At 32.4% G+C, this 18,958-nt stretch overlaps 3 protein-coding genes and 1 long non-coding RNA gene across 5 annotated transcripts; 2 read left to right on the top strand and 2 right to left on the bottom strand.

Annotated features, from left to right (window-relative positions):
* The first annotated feature begins 442 nt into the window (after positions 1 to 442).
* LOC111507195 (centromere protein X) lies at positions 443 to 4,594 on the top strand. Its single transcript, XM_023162481.2, has 3 exons — positions 443 to 719; positions 4,109 to 4,303; positions 4,424 to 4,594. The coding sequence occupies exons 1-3, from the start codon at positions 669 to 671 to the stop codon at positions 4,439 to 4,441; spliced, it is 264 nt and encodes an 87-aa protein (XP_023018249.2). The 5' UTR covers positions 443 to 668; the 3' UTR covers positions 4,442 to 4,594.
* Positions 4,595 to 4,621: 27 nt separating this feature from the next.
* Positions 4,622 to 10,620, bottom strand: Phax (Phosphorylated adaptor for RNA export). 2 transcript variants are annotated; one of them, XM_023162478.2, is made up of 6 exons: positions 10,520 to 10,620; positions 9,145 to 9,360; positions 8,521 to 9,088; positions 6,329 to 6,420; positions 5,914 to 6,082; positions 4,622 to 5,037 (listed from the first exon to the last, which is right to left on the bottom strand). In XM_023162478.2, the coding sequence occupies exons 2-6, from the start codon at positions 9,178 to 9,180 to the stop codon at positions 4,751 to 4,753; spliced, it is 1,152 nt and encodes a 383-aa protein (XP_023018246.2). In that variant the 5' UTR covers positions 9,181 to 9,360; positions 10,520 to 10,620; the 3' UTR covers positions 4,622 to 4,750. The 2 variants fall into 2 exon arrangements, with proteins under 2 accessions (XP_023018246.2, XP_074036844.1); XM_074180743.1 differs by having other exon boundaries at positions 9,145 to 9,351; positions 10,520 to 10,537.
* Positions 10,621 to 10,720: 100 nt separating this feature from the next.
* On the top strand, positions 10,721 to 14,268 carry Ccs (Copper chaperone for superoxide dismutase). The gene is made up of 2 exons (XM_074180744.1): positions 10,721 to 11,208; positions 13,575 to 14,268. The coding sequence occupies exons 1-2, from the start codon at positions 10,827 to 10,829 to the stop codon at positions 13,889 to 13,891; spliced, it is 699 nt and encodes a 232-aa protein (XP_074036845.1). The 5' UTR covers positions 10,721 to 10,826; the 3' UTR covers positions 13,892 to 14,268.
* LOC141484974 (uncharacterized) lies at positions 13,940 to 17,733 on the bottom strand. Its single transcript, XR_012466912.1, has 2 exons — positions 17,691 to 17,733; positions 13,940 to 17,579 (listed from the first exon to the last, which is right to left on the bottom strand). It is a non-coding gene; the product is annotated as an uncharacterized lncRNA (long non-coding RNA).
* Positions 17,734 to 18,958: the final 1,225 nt, after the last annotated feature.

Below are 18,958 nucleotides of genomic sequence, written 5' to 3'. Positions count from 1 at the left end.
AATGGAATGTGAATGTACCATAATAGATTAAACTGTGATTTTTACTGTAAACTAAGAACAATATTCCATTTTTATATATAGTGAATTTATATTGAGTTTGTGAAATCATTGTTCATTTTGCTCATTAAGTTCTATGCTTCAATTTTGGAATGAAGTTCCATTCCATTAATATTTGAGATAACTCAATGCCGACCTTGTCTAAGATGCCGACCGTTCCCAAATGTGTTTGGTTTACATCAATCTTAGCTTAAAGTAATTCGCTATCTCTGTTCGATCAAATAACATCAAGCAAATAATTACTTTTGGCGGGAATAGCCCAATCTGGAAAAGGATTAGTGCCAATAAAAACATAGTTGTAATTCTGATACAGGTAATGGAGTATAGCTATACGAGTATGTTTATGTTTGAGTTCCGCGATGCAAATAATGTGAAATTATAGTCAAATATACCTGAAAATCTGTGCATGAATAAGAAAGCAACGATCATATAATTATAAGGAAAATAATTTGAATTATCTTGATATCGATTCGATATTTCGAATTATTATGATAATCGAAGTATCGATTATTTTTAATTTGAAATACACCATCTCCCCATCACAACTCAAAAGGACAATACAAAATATTAAAAAACAGGAAGATCTATCTCATCTTTGATATCTCAAACAAATGGCAGTAGCAAATAAAGAACATTTCGAGGTTGAGACAACTTTTAGGCATGTAAGTGGAATAAAATTATACAAATGGTTGTACTTGATATAAGTTTTACTTTCTATCAATTCAAAATGTACTGTTGGATTTCAAATTCTATCAGGAAATGACAAGAAAAGAGCAGAAACTCATTTTATAATTTAATTTTTTTCTCTTGGTAAATTCGGAAAAGAAAATTACCCATTCAAAAAAGTTAAATGATATTAAGATCCCCAGAAAGCTGAAATTTTATGGCAGGATATAAAAACTACATCATGTTTCTACCCAATTAAAACCATTGATGGGTATACCCAAATTATTTCAAACAGCCATGAATTAAAGAAAGCATTGGCAGTATCATCTGCTACAATCGGTATATGAAACTTCTTGAAAGTGTTTCTTTCTACAGTGTACTATTCTGAATAAAAACTTATACATTTCTATTTCATTCCACTTCCAGTACAACTCTAGACATGTACAATGAAACCATTTTATATTCCACTTTGATCAGAATTAGAATGATATGCTTGCTCCCAGTAAATGACCTATTGGAGTTCATACATATTGATATGTAAACAATTATCTATTAAAACTGGTGCCAAGTTCATCTACTGTAAGCTCCAGCTTGGTAAAATCGCCCTTAAGAGAGTGTTACAGATCTAGTTTGTGAAAGAAGTATTATGTTGAACTAATTAATATAAGTAAATAAAGTAGTGTCTTTGAAAGGATGTAAGTGTTCTGGTTGTTACAAAAATAATTTTCAGGAATACAGTTTTACTATTCAGCCAAAGGAACAATTAATTTAATGTGTTGTGTTGAATTGCTTTATTGAAAATTGAAAAAAAAAACAGAAGCGTTTACTATTGTCCAACAAGATGATGAAAAAAGTAAAGAGCAAATACAACAAATAATATATGGTTTTTATTATTAAACCATTTAGTTCGCAAGAATACTTTTGATTTATTATTTGAAATAGTTTTCATGATTTTTTATTTAAGTTGAAAAAGAAATATTTTTATGAGAGATACATTTTTTGGAAAATTTGTCCTTCAACTTCTCCAGCGAACAAAGAAATATGGGAAATTTCCAAGTAAATAAAAGAAGAGGGAAAATTACTACAATAAAAACTCTTCACAAAGATGTGTAGAATATGCACAGGAGTTTCTTTTGAAACAACCAGTTTCACGTGAATTACACCAAAGAAAAAATTTCTTTTGAAACAACTACTTGTATATGAACAATGAACTACAGGAAACTAAATTAATGGGATTTAAACAGATATCATTTATATGAACACAACACAACGTAATATATGAAAGAATATCAATATAAAATTTCATATGGAACTCTATCAACCTTGCGATACACTGGGAACCTTTTGTGTAGTACCTAATGAATATTACTAGAGTTTCATCCCAATACCAAACCGTTATTTTTAACACCTCGACACATATTTCAATCACCAAGTGATCATCTTCAAGAAGAAAATTAAACTTCCTCTTGAAGATGAACACTTCGTGATGAAAGACGTGTTGAGGTGTTAAAAATAACGGTTTGGTGTTGAGATAAAACTTCAGTAATATTCACTATAAACCTTGATAGTCTTCTTAGAAGTTTCAGGACAAGACACTAGTTAAAACTGAAAGGGGTATATTTTTAGGAGAGATTAATTTTTGGGAAAGAAAGGTTTTGGCTTTCTGCTTCTCCACCTTTATAAAAAAAAATGTGGGAATCTTCCAAAGAATGGAACTAAGCAATTAATTTCAAAAAATCAACTCTATACATGTAGATCATGCAAAGAGGTAACTTTCAGACACAAACTAGAAGAAAAGCCCTCTCCAAACAGCTACTTTCATATAAACATTGAATTACACGAAAGAAAAATACTTTTGAAAAAAATACTTTTATATGAACACTGAATTATACAAAAAACACTTTTTTCTATTCAGTTTGTATATCATTCACAGGATTGCTACACAATATAGTAAATGAAAGAGGTAAAATTTAATTTATATGGAACATGTCATCCTCACTGGTGGACATCTAATGTTTTGCCTTATCGGCTCTTCGGCACCAAATCTGAATAACACTGTAAGAAAATTATTATTATATTGTTGTGTTATCCAGATTTTGTACTAAAGAGCCAATAAGGTGTTTTGCGGCGAAACATAAGATGTCCACCAGTGAGAATGACATTGCTCCATGTAAGTGAAATGTCTTTCTTTTGCTATATTGTGTAGCAATCCTGTGAATGATATCTGACTTAACTCCATAACGAATGTTTGGAATACAATCTGAAAAGAGAAAAGTGTTTTTTGTATAATTCAGTGTTCATATAAAAGAGTTTGTTTCGAAAGTATTTTTCTTTCCTGTAATTCAATGTTTATATAAAAGTAGCTGTTTCGATAGGGCCTTACTTCCAGTTTGGGTCTAAAATTTACTTCCTGCATGATCTACAGATCTTTGTATAGAATAACATCTGAAATTAATTGCTTCCTTCCTCTCTTTGGAAGGAAGATTCCCACATATTTTTGTATGAAGATGTAGAAGTAGAAAGCCAAAACATCTCTTTCCCAAAAGACTCTTTCTTGTCTCGTCAGTTAGTTAATGTAATCTGAACATAGGAATTCCATTTAAATCAAAAACATAAGTATGGAACCAGATTTAGGAATGATTTTTCATATCCGATACACAAGAAATCTCTGTATGAAAGAAGTACTGGTTACAGTACCATTTAATTTTTTAACTCTCTCCCACAGGATGTAAGAGACATTGGGATGGCCAGCAGTTTTCAGAAGTATGTGAAAGAATTTTTATGCAGTCTAGAGTCTTATACTATAGATGAATATTTTAACAGTCTATTTTAAATTTTATTTTATTATCGCTACACTTATATTACTGTGTAGTGTTTTATTCAAATTCTGTTTTTTATTATCCTTTGTAATTTTGTTTACTGACGTATTTCTCAGACAAAGTATTTCTTTTACCTTTTATACAAGATTTACAATTCTCTGTAGAAATAAAAGGGTATCTATCTATCAAAAAGCTTTAAGAGTCTTACACTCTACAACTATTTGATGATAAAAACGACATATTCAAATAACACTTTATTGCGAGATTTTCACTTGACACTTATCATATGTTACAATGAATTTTCATAAAGTATTGGTCAGTCCTATCACATCTGATTGAGACGAGTCTATGCAACATTGATGAATTTAAATTTCATTACATTACATAACTTACCTGTTTCACACCAATAAATACTTTGCAGCCATTTCCATTCACTGTTCACAGTGCCAACCTTTTCATTAAAAAAATATATTTTGTTTTCTAAAGAACATCATCATTGATATTAATATTTCCCGGCCCCAATATTTTAATGATTCACTTCAAACACATTATCGTAAATTTTTCAGGACGTGATAAAGGAGGTCTTGAAATCCAAATTTGTCAACCCAAAAAATAAGATTTCTGATGAAGCTGTGGAACTCGTTTCAGAAATAGCTAAAATGTTGGTAATTGAAACAGCTGCTAGGAGTGCTAAACAAGCAAAAGCAGAAAATCGATCTGCTGTTACTCTAGAACATGTTGAGACGATCCTGCCACAATTGGTAAATAATAAAAATACCTACTTCAGAAAATAACAAATTACTTTTTGGGTTACTTTTTCATGACTTTCTGTTTCAGTGCTGTATCATGTGACACACGACTGATTTTTTTATATTTTTCAGATGCTGGACTTTCCATGAATAAAGAACGGAAATTGGATAATATTTCAAAAGACTCAAACTACTTGTAAATATTTCATCTCAATTGAAGTGAAACCATGAGTTCAAGGAAATTAACTTTACCATACAGAGATTGAATATGATTTACAGCAGTCATCTTCAGTAAATACCAAATATACTATTTGAATTTATAGTTAAACATGCTTAAGAAAACATTTTAATTATTATATAAAGATGAACACAATGTAATATAAAAGTAAACATTCGTTTTGGTTATTACATTAATATAATTCATAAAATGTTCATTATAACAATCCTCCAGTGGAATCCTCAAAACATGTCCATATCAACTGTACACCCTATATCAAGAAAATCATCGTCATAAGTATTCAATTTTCCCCTGGAATTTTCTAGAGTATTGCTGCCAGCATTTATAATAGGTGAAGGATGTTCATCCATATCATCTCCACTATTCTCATGACCATCGGTTTCTGGAGTTGGTGGTGGATTAACAAAGTCCGACTCATCAGTCTCCTTCACTTTCCTTGATGGATTTTGAGATGCCAAAAGCTCGGCTCTTGTAAGTAAATCAGGAAGTATCTTAGTCCTTGACGCTGCTGTAAAAATATAAAGATAATCAGTAGTTATAGAAGTTTAAATCAGTTGTCATTCACTTTATATTTTATGAGTAAGAGAGCATTCTGTATAAATAAAAGTATTAAATAATTTTTAAAGAACAAGTTGAATTTCATATGAAAAAAATGAAAAAACTTAAATTTCAAATTTATCATTTGGTGAAATGATGAAATATTTCATGGAAAATTTCGGTTCTTCATTGATTCTGAATTTTTTTAATGTACAGAAAATTCTCCTGTTTTATGTTGCTTTCATAGATGGTATGAAACTAACATCGTATTGAATAATAGGTCTGGATTTTTGTAATGATTCAATTCTTTTGTTGAAATGCACAAAAACTATAATGGAGAAATTGTTTGTTGATTCTGATTGCAAACTTCTGAAGTATTAAAACTACCGACCATGAAAATGAACCCCAATTAAGTATATCTTATCGCCATTATGCATCAATGTTGGCATAATAGAGTTTAAAAAAAATTCTGAGATGCTGATTAGATAAAAAATTCAAAGCATAGCAACTCATCAGCATTTCTCTAGTTTTACTAGAATTCAGCAATATATCTACCTTGAAAAATTATTAAATCATTTGCAACTCTTCTCATTGATTTATATTTTTTTGGTTATTTTTCATGTCAATAGAGGTAGAAATTCACTTAAAACAAGATCTTCAATACCAAAAATCCCATATAAATGTGGACTCTATTGGCCACATAGTGTTTTATGGACGTACACACCACCATCAGGCACATACAAAAATGCTAATTTTTATTCAAAACCATAGTACTTTATTTGTATTCACCTCAAAACATTTGAAGGATGCATGCTATGAAAATAAAACTCATTTCATTTTCTCTTACCAATTTCATGCTTCAATTTCTGAGTCTTTTCCTTCTGCTTTTCCTTGATCATTTTTTTATTTCTCTGTCGTTCCTCTCCAAATATTTCTGTTTTCTGATCTGGTGTGATATGATAATCGTGTCTTACCAAAAACAGATACACTCCACCTGGTGTCCTTCTTGTTTGATTCTTGTAAAGAAAGGTTTTGGTAAGTGTATCAGTCTTATGTTTACACTATTGACAATTATTCCAGTAATCAATAACCCAGTGAAACAAAAATAATAATGAACATCATCAAGCATTTTTAATGAAAAACACTCCCTACTTATTAATGTAATTTTGAAAATATATCTGCTTCAACACAAATATATAAATCTATATGAGTATACCACCTCTAACTTGAAAAATAACAGATAAGAACTCAAAAAAAATTACCATTATAAGCATACCACCTTCTTCTTCTATTCTCCTTGTCTCCTCAAATATATCTATAGCTCTCTGCTTTCCAAGAGAAACTATAACTTTTTCTGAAAATCAATATATAATTTTAGAATAAACTAATAAAACAAGTACATGAAGTCAAAAATCGAATATTTTCTATTATAATAGATTCTAAAAGATAGGAATTTTGGGTACCAATATATTGTAAGAACAATTCTTAATTGAATATTCAGCTTGAAAACCAGTATTCCCTCTACAAACAAAGACTTTCTGATGCCTTCAACAGGCTTGTGCAAGCAATGAATTAACGAGGTCTTACCACCTTTTAATGTGCGATTCCTAGCATGGGTCAGACAATACAAGTTTCATGAGTAACGCTCACTAACCAATTGGCTACCATCTGCCCGGTAGGTATTGCCGAAATTTTACTAAATTATATTAAAATATATGTAATAAAAAATATGTACCCTCACATGAGGACAATTCAGAGTAGGAATGTTGTGGACATGGGATTACTAGTAACAGAGTTGGATATTTTTAATTTGATTCATTGGGTAGAAGAAAGATATGTTAAGGATATGCCTAATGAACCAATAGAAATGCAGTAACCAGTATAGTTAATCATTCAAGTATAATTAAAGATTCAGTGCGGTTGCAAATAGATCCCCCCCCCCCCAATTTAAACTTTTGAACAGAACAGTATATCAAGATCGGACAAAATTTACGTAAAAAGGATTTATTTTTACTACTTTTTTTATGAAAAAAAACATCGCTACCAACTTGTTTTTTTCAAACAGAAAGGAGTGACCTGTGATACCTGATTCAATAGATAATTTAATTATCGATCCAACATTGTTTTACTTTCAGAAACCTTTTCAGCCATCCCAAAGTAATGACCTTTTAAATGGTATAAATGGATGACTAAAAAACTGATAATCGAAAAGTAGCCTAATACTTGTTTTGAAGTGGTAAAACAAAAGATAAAAATACACAAAATATAAGTAAGATACAAAAAAGCTGACAAAGTCTAAACAATTTCCAAATTGTAAAAAAACATATAGATTTTGCACATTTGCTTGCACACCTAGACGTCCAATATACATATTCAGGCACACACATTTAGAATATACATATAATATAATATACATATAATATAATATAACATAATAGGATATATACATAGTACAGTAACTTGTGCAAACCAGATTTTATTTTAGAACATGATTTTTAAAGTATCTGCAAACAAACGACAAATTTGTTAATTTCAAGAGAACATGCATTCATAACTTACTCCAGTTCATTCCAATAAATGTTCAAAATGTTAACCATTCACTTTTTTATAACAATAAGGTCTGTTATTCTGTTCAGCGGAAGATTAATCTTCCTCATGAAGATGATCACTTGGTAATCAAAACTCGTGTCGAGGTGTTAAAATAATGGTTTGGTGTTGGAAAAACTCCAGTAATATTAATGAAATTGGTGTTTTGAAATAATTGAACCGAACTTCATCTCAAAACAGTTTTTGTCAATTAATATTGAATTATTCACTTAATATTTCTGTATAATTTCTCCCTGCGGTTGTTGTATATGGATAGTTGCAGTTATGAATACATTTTATTGTTATCATTATGTATTAGTATTGAACTAAAATTATATATTTTATCTATGTTATATCCATGTAGTGAGGCTGATCAGTCTCTTTGGAAAAGTAAATAAATCTCATTCAATTTGTCTCGAATTATGTCTTTCATGTGCCGGTCAATCAATGAATGGGTTATATTTTAGAATAAGTTTGATTAGAAAAAGAGTTTCTCAGAGTAACATCTTGAATTATGTCATGACTTATACATATGTACTCTGGTTGTGGTTTCTCAGTTCGATTTGATATTCTCTACAGTGTTGAATTATCGAAGGAGAATTCACGGGATGTTAAAAATCAGAAATTCAATCCTTCAGATTTGTACTCAAAGCATTGTATCATACTTAATTGGATATATTGAAGAAAGCAAATCAAAATGAATGAAGAATAGTTGAGAAGTAGTGTAGTGAATTTACAAAAATGGAATATGTAATTGGTGTCTATTTGTATTTGAGAAATTGTACCATGGAGTATCACTACTGATGTGCTTTTAAAACAAGTAAAAGATAAATCAATGAAATATATCGGGACAGAATACAAAACTTACTTATTAGGTCTTCTTTTTCTTCATATAATTTATTGGCTATATCTTTTGCTAATACTTCTGTATCACTGTTCACATCTGTCTTCAGGGCTAAAATAACCCTTTTACTTCCTTTCATTTTTTTGCTACCTGGGGATCTTTTTCTTTGTTTGAAATTAATATCATTCCTATCATCAAAAGTTCTTTTGTTATTTTTATTGTTGCAAAATGGACTTTTCTCTTCATTATGAAACTTGTATGCTAAGGTATAATCGTAAGACTCAACTTCTCGAGACCTATCTTTTTGGGTTACATCACAGTTATTGAGGGTCTCAGATAGTCCATCCTCTCTGAGTCTTGAGCTCCAAATATCGTATTTTTTTCGATTAGAATTCTGGAGTCTTGCTCTGGGTTTTATTTTAATTCTGGCTCTTTTATTTCTTTTGAAAGAGGAGTCTGAGTCACTAGAACTGGAATTGGAGTTATCTTCACTCTCAGTTGTATTGTCGACTGGAAGTCTTGGCATAGGCTGAGAACGTGAATAGTTTGTTGGTCGTTCCAGAGGTGTATATTGATCTGAATCATTTGAAAGCTAAAATTTGAGGATTATACGTTTTGTTATTGGAATTTAGATTATAATAAACTGACCTCTCCATCTTCAAGTACAACTTCGTCCTGTTCCATTCTGTATAAGAAATAAATTCACAAACTTATCATTCGTTGGACTACATAACAATATAAATAAAAATATCAAACTTTTGTTTGTGGCTTTTCCTTGTTCTTCTTCTTCTTCTTTTTTTAGGTAGTTGCTCCTTATTAGGGCAAAGTAAACCAGCTACTTCTTATTGCATAATTCTATAACAGCTTCGTAAATATTTTTCATATTTTGGAAATAAGATTGTCATAAAAACATTTGAGATCGGAAGTACAGGGTGTTAGTAAAGTAATAAAATGTGAACATTTTTCATGAGAAGAGAAGGTACCATTATTATTTTACATTATAAATTGATGATTGATGTTTATAATCTAAAATAAGGCATGAATTCAAATTTTCTAACCATAATTCCGATTTTTACGTTTAGAATAATCATATGGTGTATGCAATGATTTCACGAAAAAATCAAGAATTTTTTTAGCAAAAGTTTGCATCTAATTTATGTGTAATTGACCCTGAGTGGTCTATCGTGAATTTTTGTGAAATTCTGTGAATAATCGCAGAAATAAATAATTAAATGAACCACAATTACCCCAAAAAGTTTAAAATCACCTACAGTATTATATTATTCATTATGGTCTGAAGAAAACTCGTCGGATGATGAACAACTATCGCGCTCGCTATTTTTCAAGGTAATAATCAATGGTTCAATTGCAATGTTCATTCTAGTATTGAGATCCCACTTTTTGTCTTCTTCTTTCATTATATGTCTAATGTATTTTTTTCATGACTTGGGTGTAACATTTTCTATCGCAGCAGCTACTAGGCCTTCGACCTCATCCATTTTAAATGTCAAATTTTCCTACGCCACTTGGTTTTTTATTCGAGCCCATATTAGCTGGATCGAGTTTACCTCACAATGGTAAGGAGGGAGAAAGAATACAATTATGTTCCTTTCACGAGCCATTTCGTCAACAAATTGTTACATTCATCTATTGCTGGTGAAGTATAGCTGGAGCGCGTTATTCGGAAAATACTAGAAAGGACCAAACGGATGAATTTAACAGCCTAACAGATGAACAGTTTGGTCCAGGCCAAAATATTCGACGGAACTGCAAGTCCTAAGAGTGGCCGACTATGTGACATGTTCCAAACTGTGCAAAATATCACATAGGAATGATATTTTTATCGTCTCCAAGGCGATGATTTGTTTTCCCTCGTTATGTGATTATCCATCATTGTCTGGATACCTGCGTGAGTAATGGAGGTCCTCACTCCACATTTGGTAAAAACTTTTCGCATATACCTTACTTTTAGTGGTGGACAATCACAACACAAAAAAAGCAATAGCACATGACATCCACGTACCTTCTTTGTGGGCGGATGTTATTGTCACATCCGTACACTACTTTGTTTATTGAGCTAACAAAAATATGTGAAAAAGAAAAAACTAGGCGTGACAGCATTGTCTCCACCAAAACGGTCCCCCCCCCACGAAGCTCCTGTCAAACAGTTGACAGGACAAGATTAAGATTGGCCATTTGCGCACGAGAGAGAAGCACTGCTTGTACAAGTGAGAGAAATAAGTATTTATTTACTTTTTCGACCTTTGTGCTTTATTTCCTATTTTCTGAAAAACAGTATTTCGAATTGGTATATTTTATTTTTCTCAGCCATGGAATCAACAACAATTGAATTTGCCGTTGACATGACTTGCGACTCTTGCGTTGAATTAGTTAAAAACAATTTGGCTGGTGTTTCTGGAATTGAAAATGTTCAAATAAATTTGGAAAAGAAGCAAGTTGTAATTCAAAGTAAGTTGTCGACGTTACAGTTATTGAAAATTCTGGAAAGCACTGGAAAGAAGGTGGCTGTGAAAGGATATGCTGGTAGTCAAGCAGCAGTGTCCATTTTGGAAGCAGGGAATTCAAATATTAATGGAGTAATTCGTTTCATACAAGCAACTCCTAATACTTGTATAATCGATGGCACTGTTGATGGTTTGAATGCTGGTTTATATCACATTTTTATTCACGAATGTGGAGATATATCCGCAGGTAAATGCAGTTGAAAACTGTAATGAAAATTGTGTTGAATCAATAATGCAGAAACCTGAAAAAATAACTTTATACATGAAAGAGTATTGATATTAAATTTTACTTGCATGGACAAACTCTCCTAGTGTACTTCAAAGTTTTGGGCAGAAACACTTGTTACTGGTAAAACTGGAACCTCTGGCGTAGAATATATCCAAAACCTAACACTTTTTCCAATTGCCAGAAAGGCAATACTCCTCTTCGCGCGTTTGATCAACCAAGTTGGCATCTTCAGGAGACAAAGAAAATTGGTGAAGCCAACTTGTTGGAAAAAGTGCTTGTTTTTGGAAAGACAGTTGTCTTCATTTGTTTGTATCACTTTCAATCTACTGCTATGCGTACTTATGGTTTGAATCCAGAGGCCAGATTATTGATTTTCAATGCCTATAATTTATGCTAGGAATCGCAAGTTGAAAGGTAACACCTCTTTAATCTTTAGCTCACACAAGCCATCTTGTCATCAGCACTTTTTTTAATTATTTTGAAAAACGATTCACTCAATCCTTGCAAAAACTGTATGATTTCATGTCACCAGAAGAGAAAAATCTGCTTTATCACAGTGACAGTTGAAAACATTCATACACCTAGTTAATTTGTCCTAAGTTACCATTTGCTAATAATTATTCACTTGAAATATTGGACAGTGCTTACCTGAAATACTGAAATTAGTGATTACTTTCAGAACACATCAATACAAATTATTACAGTAGTGAGAAACCGCTAATTATTTGTTGGTGATGTAGTTGTCACCTGCATTTTTTGTGAAATCATTTTCTCAATATGACCACTTCTTCAGAAAGATGACTGCAAAACGATGGTTTTGAATACTTTCAGACCATACCCCTGATCATATCAATAGGAATATCTTTTATTAAAATATGAATTTTTTTTAGTAGACACTAGATATTGGGAAATTATTGGTAAATTATTATAGCAGTTAGTAACTGCCCAATATTTGCTGGTGACTTGGTTGTCACTGGTATTTTTTGTGAAATCATTTTCTCAATATCTCCACTTCTTCACAAAGATGACTGCAAAACGAGGTATTTGAATACTTTCAGACCATACTCCTGATCATATCAAGAAGAATATCTTCTTATGAAAGATGAATATTTCTTTTTTAGTAGACACTAGTTATTTGGAAATTATTATTGTTTTCTACTTCTCCATTAATAATAGTAATTGTAGTTGAAATTTTGAAGAAAAGAGTAAAATACTTCCAGACCTTTTCCATTTTCTCTAGATGTATGGAGAATTAAAAAGCCATGAAGGTTTTCTCTTCCATAAATTTATCCCTTCCAAAAAAATATTTCTCTACCAATAAACTTATTTTATAATTCTGCGAAAATAAATTGTTTAGAATGATTTTTTTATTGAAGAATTTAGTTACTTACAGACTATACATTTTAATTACCTACTTCCTTATTTTTTCAAAAATGATAATTCAAATTTCTGATGTTATTTTTAATGGGGTATGTTTGTAACTTAATCTATTTGAAGCAATAATCTGTTGAATTTCATTAAAAAAACCCTAGGTCTCTAGGTCAAAAAACAAAAAATATAACACTAATAATTTGAGAAATCGTGCATTTTAATACACATTATGACTATAACTATAAATATAACTATAAAATATAATTTCTTGAGAGTTGAACTCTTTTTTTATAATGTAACTAGCGATCCGCCCCCGCGCCGCACGGGTGCGGCGCACTAAATGTACATACAAACGCGTGGGATCGCTGCTAATCATAAAGTGCTATAGGGCGAGGCACGCGCCGCCGCCTCCCCGGCTGGTACCGCCGCAACCGTCCAGCATTTTAAATCTGTAATATCTTCTAAAATGTTCATTTGAATTACGTGCTGTAAAGGGCCATATCGATCTATATTAAATGCACAATGTATTTAAGGTTCTTAATTGGATAAGGCCGTATTGCTCAAAATTGCTTCGAAAAAAGTAAAGGATAAGAAATGGTTATTGTGGGTTATCTCTAAGTGATAGACATATACCATCGCGGACTTCTTTGTACTGTAGTACATTTTTTGATCTAGGGTTCAGAGCGTTTGCAATGTAAGTGCAAAAAATGTGTTTATTTACAAAATCACATTAGAAACCTCTAAAATTATCAGTGTTTCTTTATTATATTATGCATGTTATATACATATAAATCTTCCACTTGAATCGCTCTATCTATTTAAAAACCTACATGAAAATCCGTGGCGTAGTTTTAAAGATCTAAGCAGCGGGACAGACAGCGGGAAGCGTCTTTGTAGTGATTTCAAAGATTTAAAGATGATCTAGGTACCTAGTTTGCTTTTAACATTTTCAGGTTGTGATAATGTTGGCAATGTTTTCAACCCTGAGGGTACCCCAATTGGACGGACCTATGGAGATTTAGGAGAGATACAAAGTGATGATTCTATGCGAGCAGAATTTCGTTTGGAAAATGGCATTGTTAAAGTTTCAGAAATAATAGGTAGAGCATTTGTTATCTCAAATAAATCAGAAGATAAAAGAAATTGGAAAAAACTAGTTTGTGGGGTAATAGCTAGGTCTGCAGGTCTCTTCCAAAATCCAAAATCAATATGTGCATGTGATGGAACTACCATTTGGGATGAGGTAGTCAAGGCTAAGTCTACATTGTAAATTATAGTGATTATAGACTCAGGAAACATTCCAATTTTGACAACACTGATGAGCAAAAATGTATCAACTCACAACAAATCATTGACATTTCAATACCAGTCCTATTTCAATAGTACATTTTGCAAACTCTTGGAGTGAAATCAAAATCCATCTAAGAATGATATAAACTTGAAGTAACGAGCATTTGGGTTGACACTGTATTGCTGATCAGTATCAGAGTGTATCTTGTTAAGATAACTTCAATTGAATATCAATGATATACTTCAGGGGTGATTAAAATAATTGGGTTGTATTTTTGGCAGTAGATTATTCATCCTGTCGAGGTTATGGTTTAGATGTGAGAAATATAGTAAAAATGGTTTCTATGAGAATGTTAACATGATTTTTATTTCCTTTTCAATTTTTCAACTATTAAACTGTTACCAAATAATTCAATAGAACATATTGTCGTGAAAACCTTGTAACACCCTGCAGGCAACTTTTCAGAAGACAAAAAAATATATTTAACAGTGTAATATTAATTATTTTTAACTTTTTTTGAGGTTGTTAAATTACCGTATTTTTCAACTAGTTTGTATGATCATAAAAATTGAGCATTGTAATATTCCGGAAATCGGACTTACGAAGTTTTCAGTATGTTGATTCCTCACATTACGAGGTTTTCATCTGGAGACTGACAATAGTATAACTACTCTATTTAACCTAGTCAACATTCTTCTGATACCTTCTAGGAATTATCTAAGTCAGGAGACTGTGGTATATAATAAAAAATCTCAAAAACATAAGGTTTTTTTGCTAGTATCAACAGGAAAATTGTTATTAAAATAGTGCAAATCAGTGGGGATGAAACATTCAATATGTTGCAATCCTTGAATTTGGATTGTTTAATTTTCAGTCTTTCTTTGGCAGTTCTTCAAATTTGTTGCCAAGGACATTACTTACAACAAATTTCACCATTTGGATAATATTTGATCGTCTTTAGATCAGTAGCTGTAGAATCACCTTGTTGAGATGATCTGCTGTCTTGATATATGAGGGTTATAAAACGTTCACAAAGTAGGCTGTCTTTCTTTTGCTGTCCTTCAAATTTTGACACAACCAAATGGGGCGTAAATTTCTCAATTTTTCAGAATTTTTTCCATATTAGCGTGCATAAAGTCACAATGTCCAATGATTGTATTTTTTCTAACTGCAACAGATGGGAGTGACTGAGATATTGTGATTGCGAACACCACAGTGGTAACTTCATCTGCGTTCAAGCCACCTCTCGTTTCGTCCCACATGAAGCAATATCCATCGCTATTTTTAAAGGTTATAAATTGTGAAATTATGCAGTAACAATTTCGTTTCGTAATACAAAGTTGAAGCTAGAAGTTGTGGAACGAAAAGAACAGCTTGTAACTCAATTGTAAACATGCTAGTTTTATCATCCGTTTCGTTTTTGGTCTAACCTTGTTTTGTATAATGTGGTGATTATATTCAGTATCAGAGTCCGTTTTTTTTTCGCTGAAAATATTCACAAAATCTTGTCTCGACACTGAGCTCAGAGCTTATTTTACTTTTTGCTCCAGATACATTTTGCTAGTACTTGTAGTGCGATTTCAATTTCGGCAATGAGTCAAGAAAATTGTGTACTGAAATGATGTTCTCAATCACTCCAAGGCTCGTCTGACCGTTTTCAGAGTAGAAAATTACCAGTTTTTTTAATGACCTTTGCCAAAAAAATATGTGTTAAAAAAACTTTTTGCATACTCAAATTTTCTTCCCCTCTAGTAGATTGAAAATCTGCCTCGTCTTGAATCTCCATCCATAAAATTTTTTCATTTGTTGAATAACAAGCATCTTTCTCTCTACTATTGTAGCAGTCAGAATGCATTGAAGAGTTCTTTTCTCTTCTCCTCCGAAATATATTTGCAATGAAAACCTCTTTCCTTACAGTCATATATGTGCTTCATTGCTACATTGCGTTTTTCATCGTATTTTTTGTTCTTTCTTCCTTAGTATTCACCTCTCAGACGTTGTTCTGAATTCGATTTGAAGTGCGTTTCAAACCTGATTCGGTAGTGCTGCCAAAATCAGTATCTGCAGGCAGGGCCGTAGCGAAAAGAAAAACCGGGGGGGGGAGGGAATCCAAATTTTCCCAACTCCACCAGCAAAATTTCCCAACTTTCGAAGAAATGAAAGCCGAGGTATTAGTTACTACTATAATATACTAATTTTCTTACTTAGCTATCCAAATATTGGCTGAATGCTTATGCACGTTAGGGTATGCACAAACAAAAATAAATTTTGGTGATTATAAAAATAATAATGGGAATTATTCTACTTTGGACCACGGTTCCTGGTCTTCCACCATATCCACCATGTATAGAAATATTCAATACAAATGAAAGGAAACAACACTTAAATAATATTGTGCTTATTGTTTTCTACTATTATTTTTTCTATCTTCACGGACCGAAATTTCCCAACATTTCCAAGTCGGAAAAACAGCGAAAAGTTGGAAATTTTGTAAAATTGTCACTTCAAAATGTGTGGGCTGTTCAGGACTGTTCTCTTACTTGGGAGAAATTAAACTTTTTTGAAGATTTCAAACAACTCAGAATTCTCTTCAAGTTATGCATGTTGGGAAATCCCAACCTTTTCCTGGTTCTTTCCCTTTTCTTATTACCTCTCCTTTTCTTTTCTCTCTTTTTTATTTTTTTAAAAATTTTCATTCATATTTTTACTATTATTTTTTTCTATCTTCATGGCCCAAAATTTCCCAACTTTTTCCCAAGTCGAAAAAGCAGGGGGGGGAGGTTCTCCCCCATCCCTCCATCGCGACGGCCCTGTCTGCAGGTGCATCCAAACCACTATAGTTGCCAGCAGAAAAAGCTACAACTTCACCTATTACTTCAATATTGCCAACACGGCTTGCTTCTGTTCTTTCCTTCGCAGGCTTTTGCTAATTAACACAGTTCGTAATACCATAGGAAGCTTCAAGTTATTCCAATTTGCTAGTAAGGGTGGCTTCTGTAGTATCATCAACGGGCTGCTTCAAAAGAATCGGAACTTGCGTCATTTCGTGAATTAGGCCTATTTCAGGATCGCTCTGCTCCAGGACACCCTCGTGGGCTGCAGAAACATCTTCAAAATATTCTGGTAACAATATTCCACTGATATTAACGGTTTCTGCGATGTACTTTTATCGAAATCAGCATGATTCTCCGGAACATTGGGATTAGAGTCGAATGTGTGAACTATTTCACATTTTCTTGTATTGTTTTCTATCGGGTTCTTCATTTCGTGAATTAGGCCTACTTCAGGATCGCTCTGCTCCAGGACACCCTCATGGGCTACAGAAACATCTTCAAAATATTCTGGTAACAATATTCTACTGATATTAACGGTTTCTGTGATGTACTTTTCGAAATCAGCATGGTTCTTCCACACCATTGGGATTAGAGTCGAATGTGTGAACTATTTCACATCTACTTGTATTGTTTTCTATCGGGTTCTTCAAGATAATATCCACAAGAGTAGTCTCTTTCAAAGAGCCAACAAAGATGGTTTCTGTGGTGCCAGGATACTCCAATAGAAAGCTTTCAGCTCTTATAACCAGCACAAAATTTATTGAGCCTTATTTCAGATTCGTCACAAGCGCCTATTCTTTCGATGTATACAGTAGGCAAAACTCTTAGGTCGCCTGTAGAACAGAAAATATTAGAATATAAGGTTATATATTTGGTGCTAGATGAAAAATGAAATAATTCAGAATTTGCAACTTGAACATAGATAGTGCACTGATTTAACTTACCTGAATTCTTATACACCACAGTACTCCTTTGATTTCCCAATGAAGACAGTGCACTGATTTAACTTACCTGAATTCTCATACACCACAGTACTCCTTTGATTTCCCAATGAAGACAGTGCACTGATTTAACTTACCTGAATTCTCATACACCACAGTACTCCTTTGATTTCCCAATGACCAACTGTACTATTCTCGCATCCTGGCAGTACCGCATCAACATTCATGATAAAATGTTTTCAACTCAGCCTAGGTAAATATGTGTGGATACTCAAATTCATATAAATTATAATCTAATCGTGTTCAAGAATAGTGTACTGAATGATCTTCAATAATAACTGAACAATTCCCATGAAATAGTTGCAAAATAAGGAACATTTAATCTGCACGCCCATCATTCTACACCCGACGGCTCGAGTTGCGAGGATTTCACGGAATCGAAATGGTAATGGGCGATTTAAGAGTTGTTCTATTTATCCAATAGATGGCGAACCAATGAACTTTTGATGAAAAATAATTTCACGAGGTGTCCTTCATTTCAGTTTGATATGCGGAAGTGGGGTACTTTAATAATCGCAATTGTTTGGACAAACGCAGGCTGAACAAGACGCTGCGGTCAATCAGGCCCTAGAAATGATTTCACACTTTTTCAGCAGACATGCAATGAAACAGATGGCAGACTAGAAATCCTGCAATGAATACTATTTTATTTGTCAATAACTTCAAAAATACAAAGTTACGACCGATTTCAATCAATCAGACAATGGTATAAAACAAAAACCAAAGTATATTCTACTGTGTGTTTTAATTTCACAATAATTTTCCACCCAAGGTGGATGAATCTAATGAGAACGTTGCTATCTTACATCTTAATGAACAAATTGATACAGATTAATTTTGACGATCAAATTTTTTATTAATTTAAAATATTATTCATCTGCTGTGTAATAATGGTACTCGAACTTCTTTTCTGATCTTTATATTACAGTGTTCATTTTATTATTATTGGTGTAATTACGTTACTTTTAACTATACTTCATATATTCCAGATAGATGGCAGCAGTATTAGCAGTATCTTTGGCTCTGAAAAGTAACTATGCTGTAAATTCAATTTCACTTTATCACCAAATATGATACTTTTGACTGAGCAATGTGATAGCTTCAGTTATTTTGTTATTTAGACTGACATGATGTGCAATCGTTATTTTGACTATGTTTTCTACAAAAAAATTCGTTTTCAATATGTTTTTTGTATGCAACGCAACTGGATC

The sequence above is a fragment of the Leptinotarsa decemlineata genome, unplaced genomic scaffold (assembly GCF_025532065.1).
Source record: "Leptinotarsa decemlineata unplaced genomic scaffold, Ldec_3_MD MMD2_tig00026299_RagTag_RagTag, whole genome shotgun sequence".
In the NCBI taxonomy this organism is placed as follows: Eukaryota; Metazoa; Arthropoda; class Insecta; order Coleoptera; family Chrysomelidae; genus Leptinotarsa; species Leptinotarsa decemlineata.
This window is presented reverse-complemented; position numbering and strand designations above follow the sequence as displayed.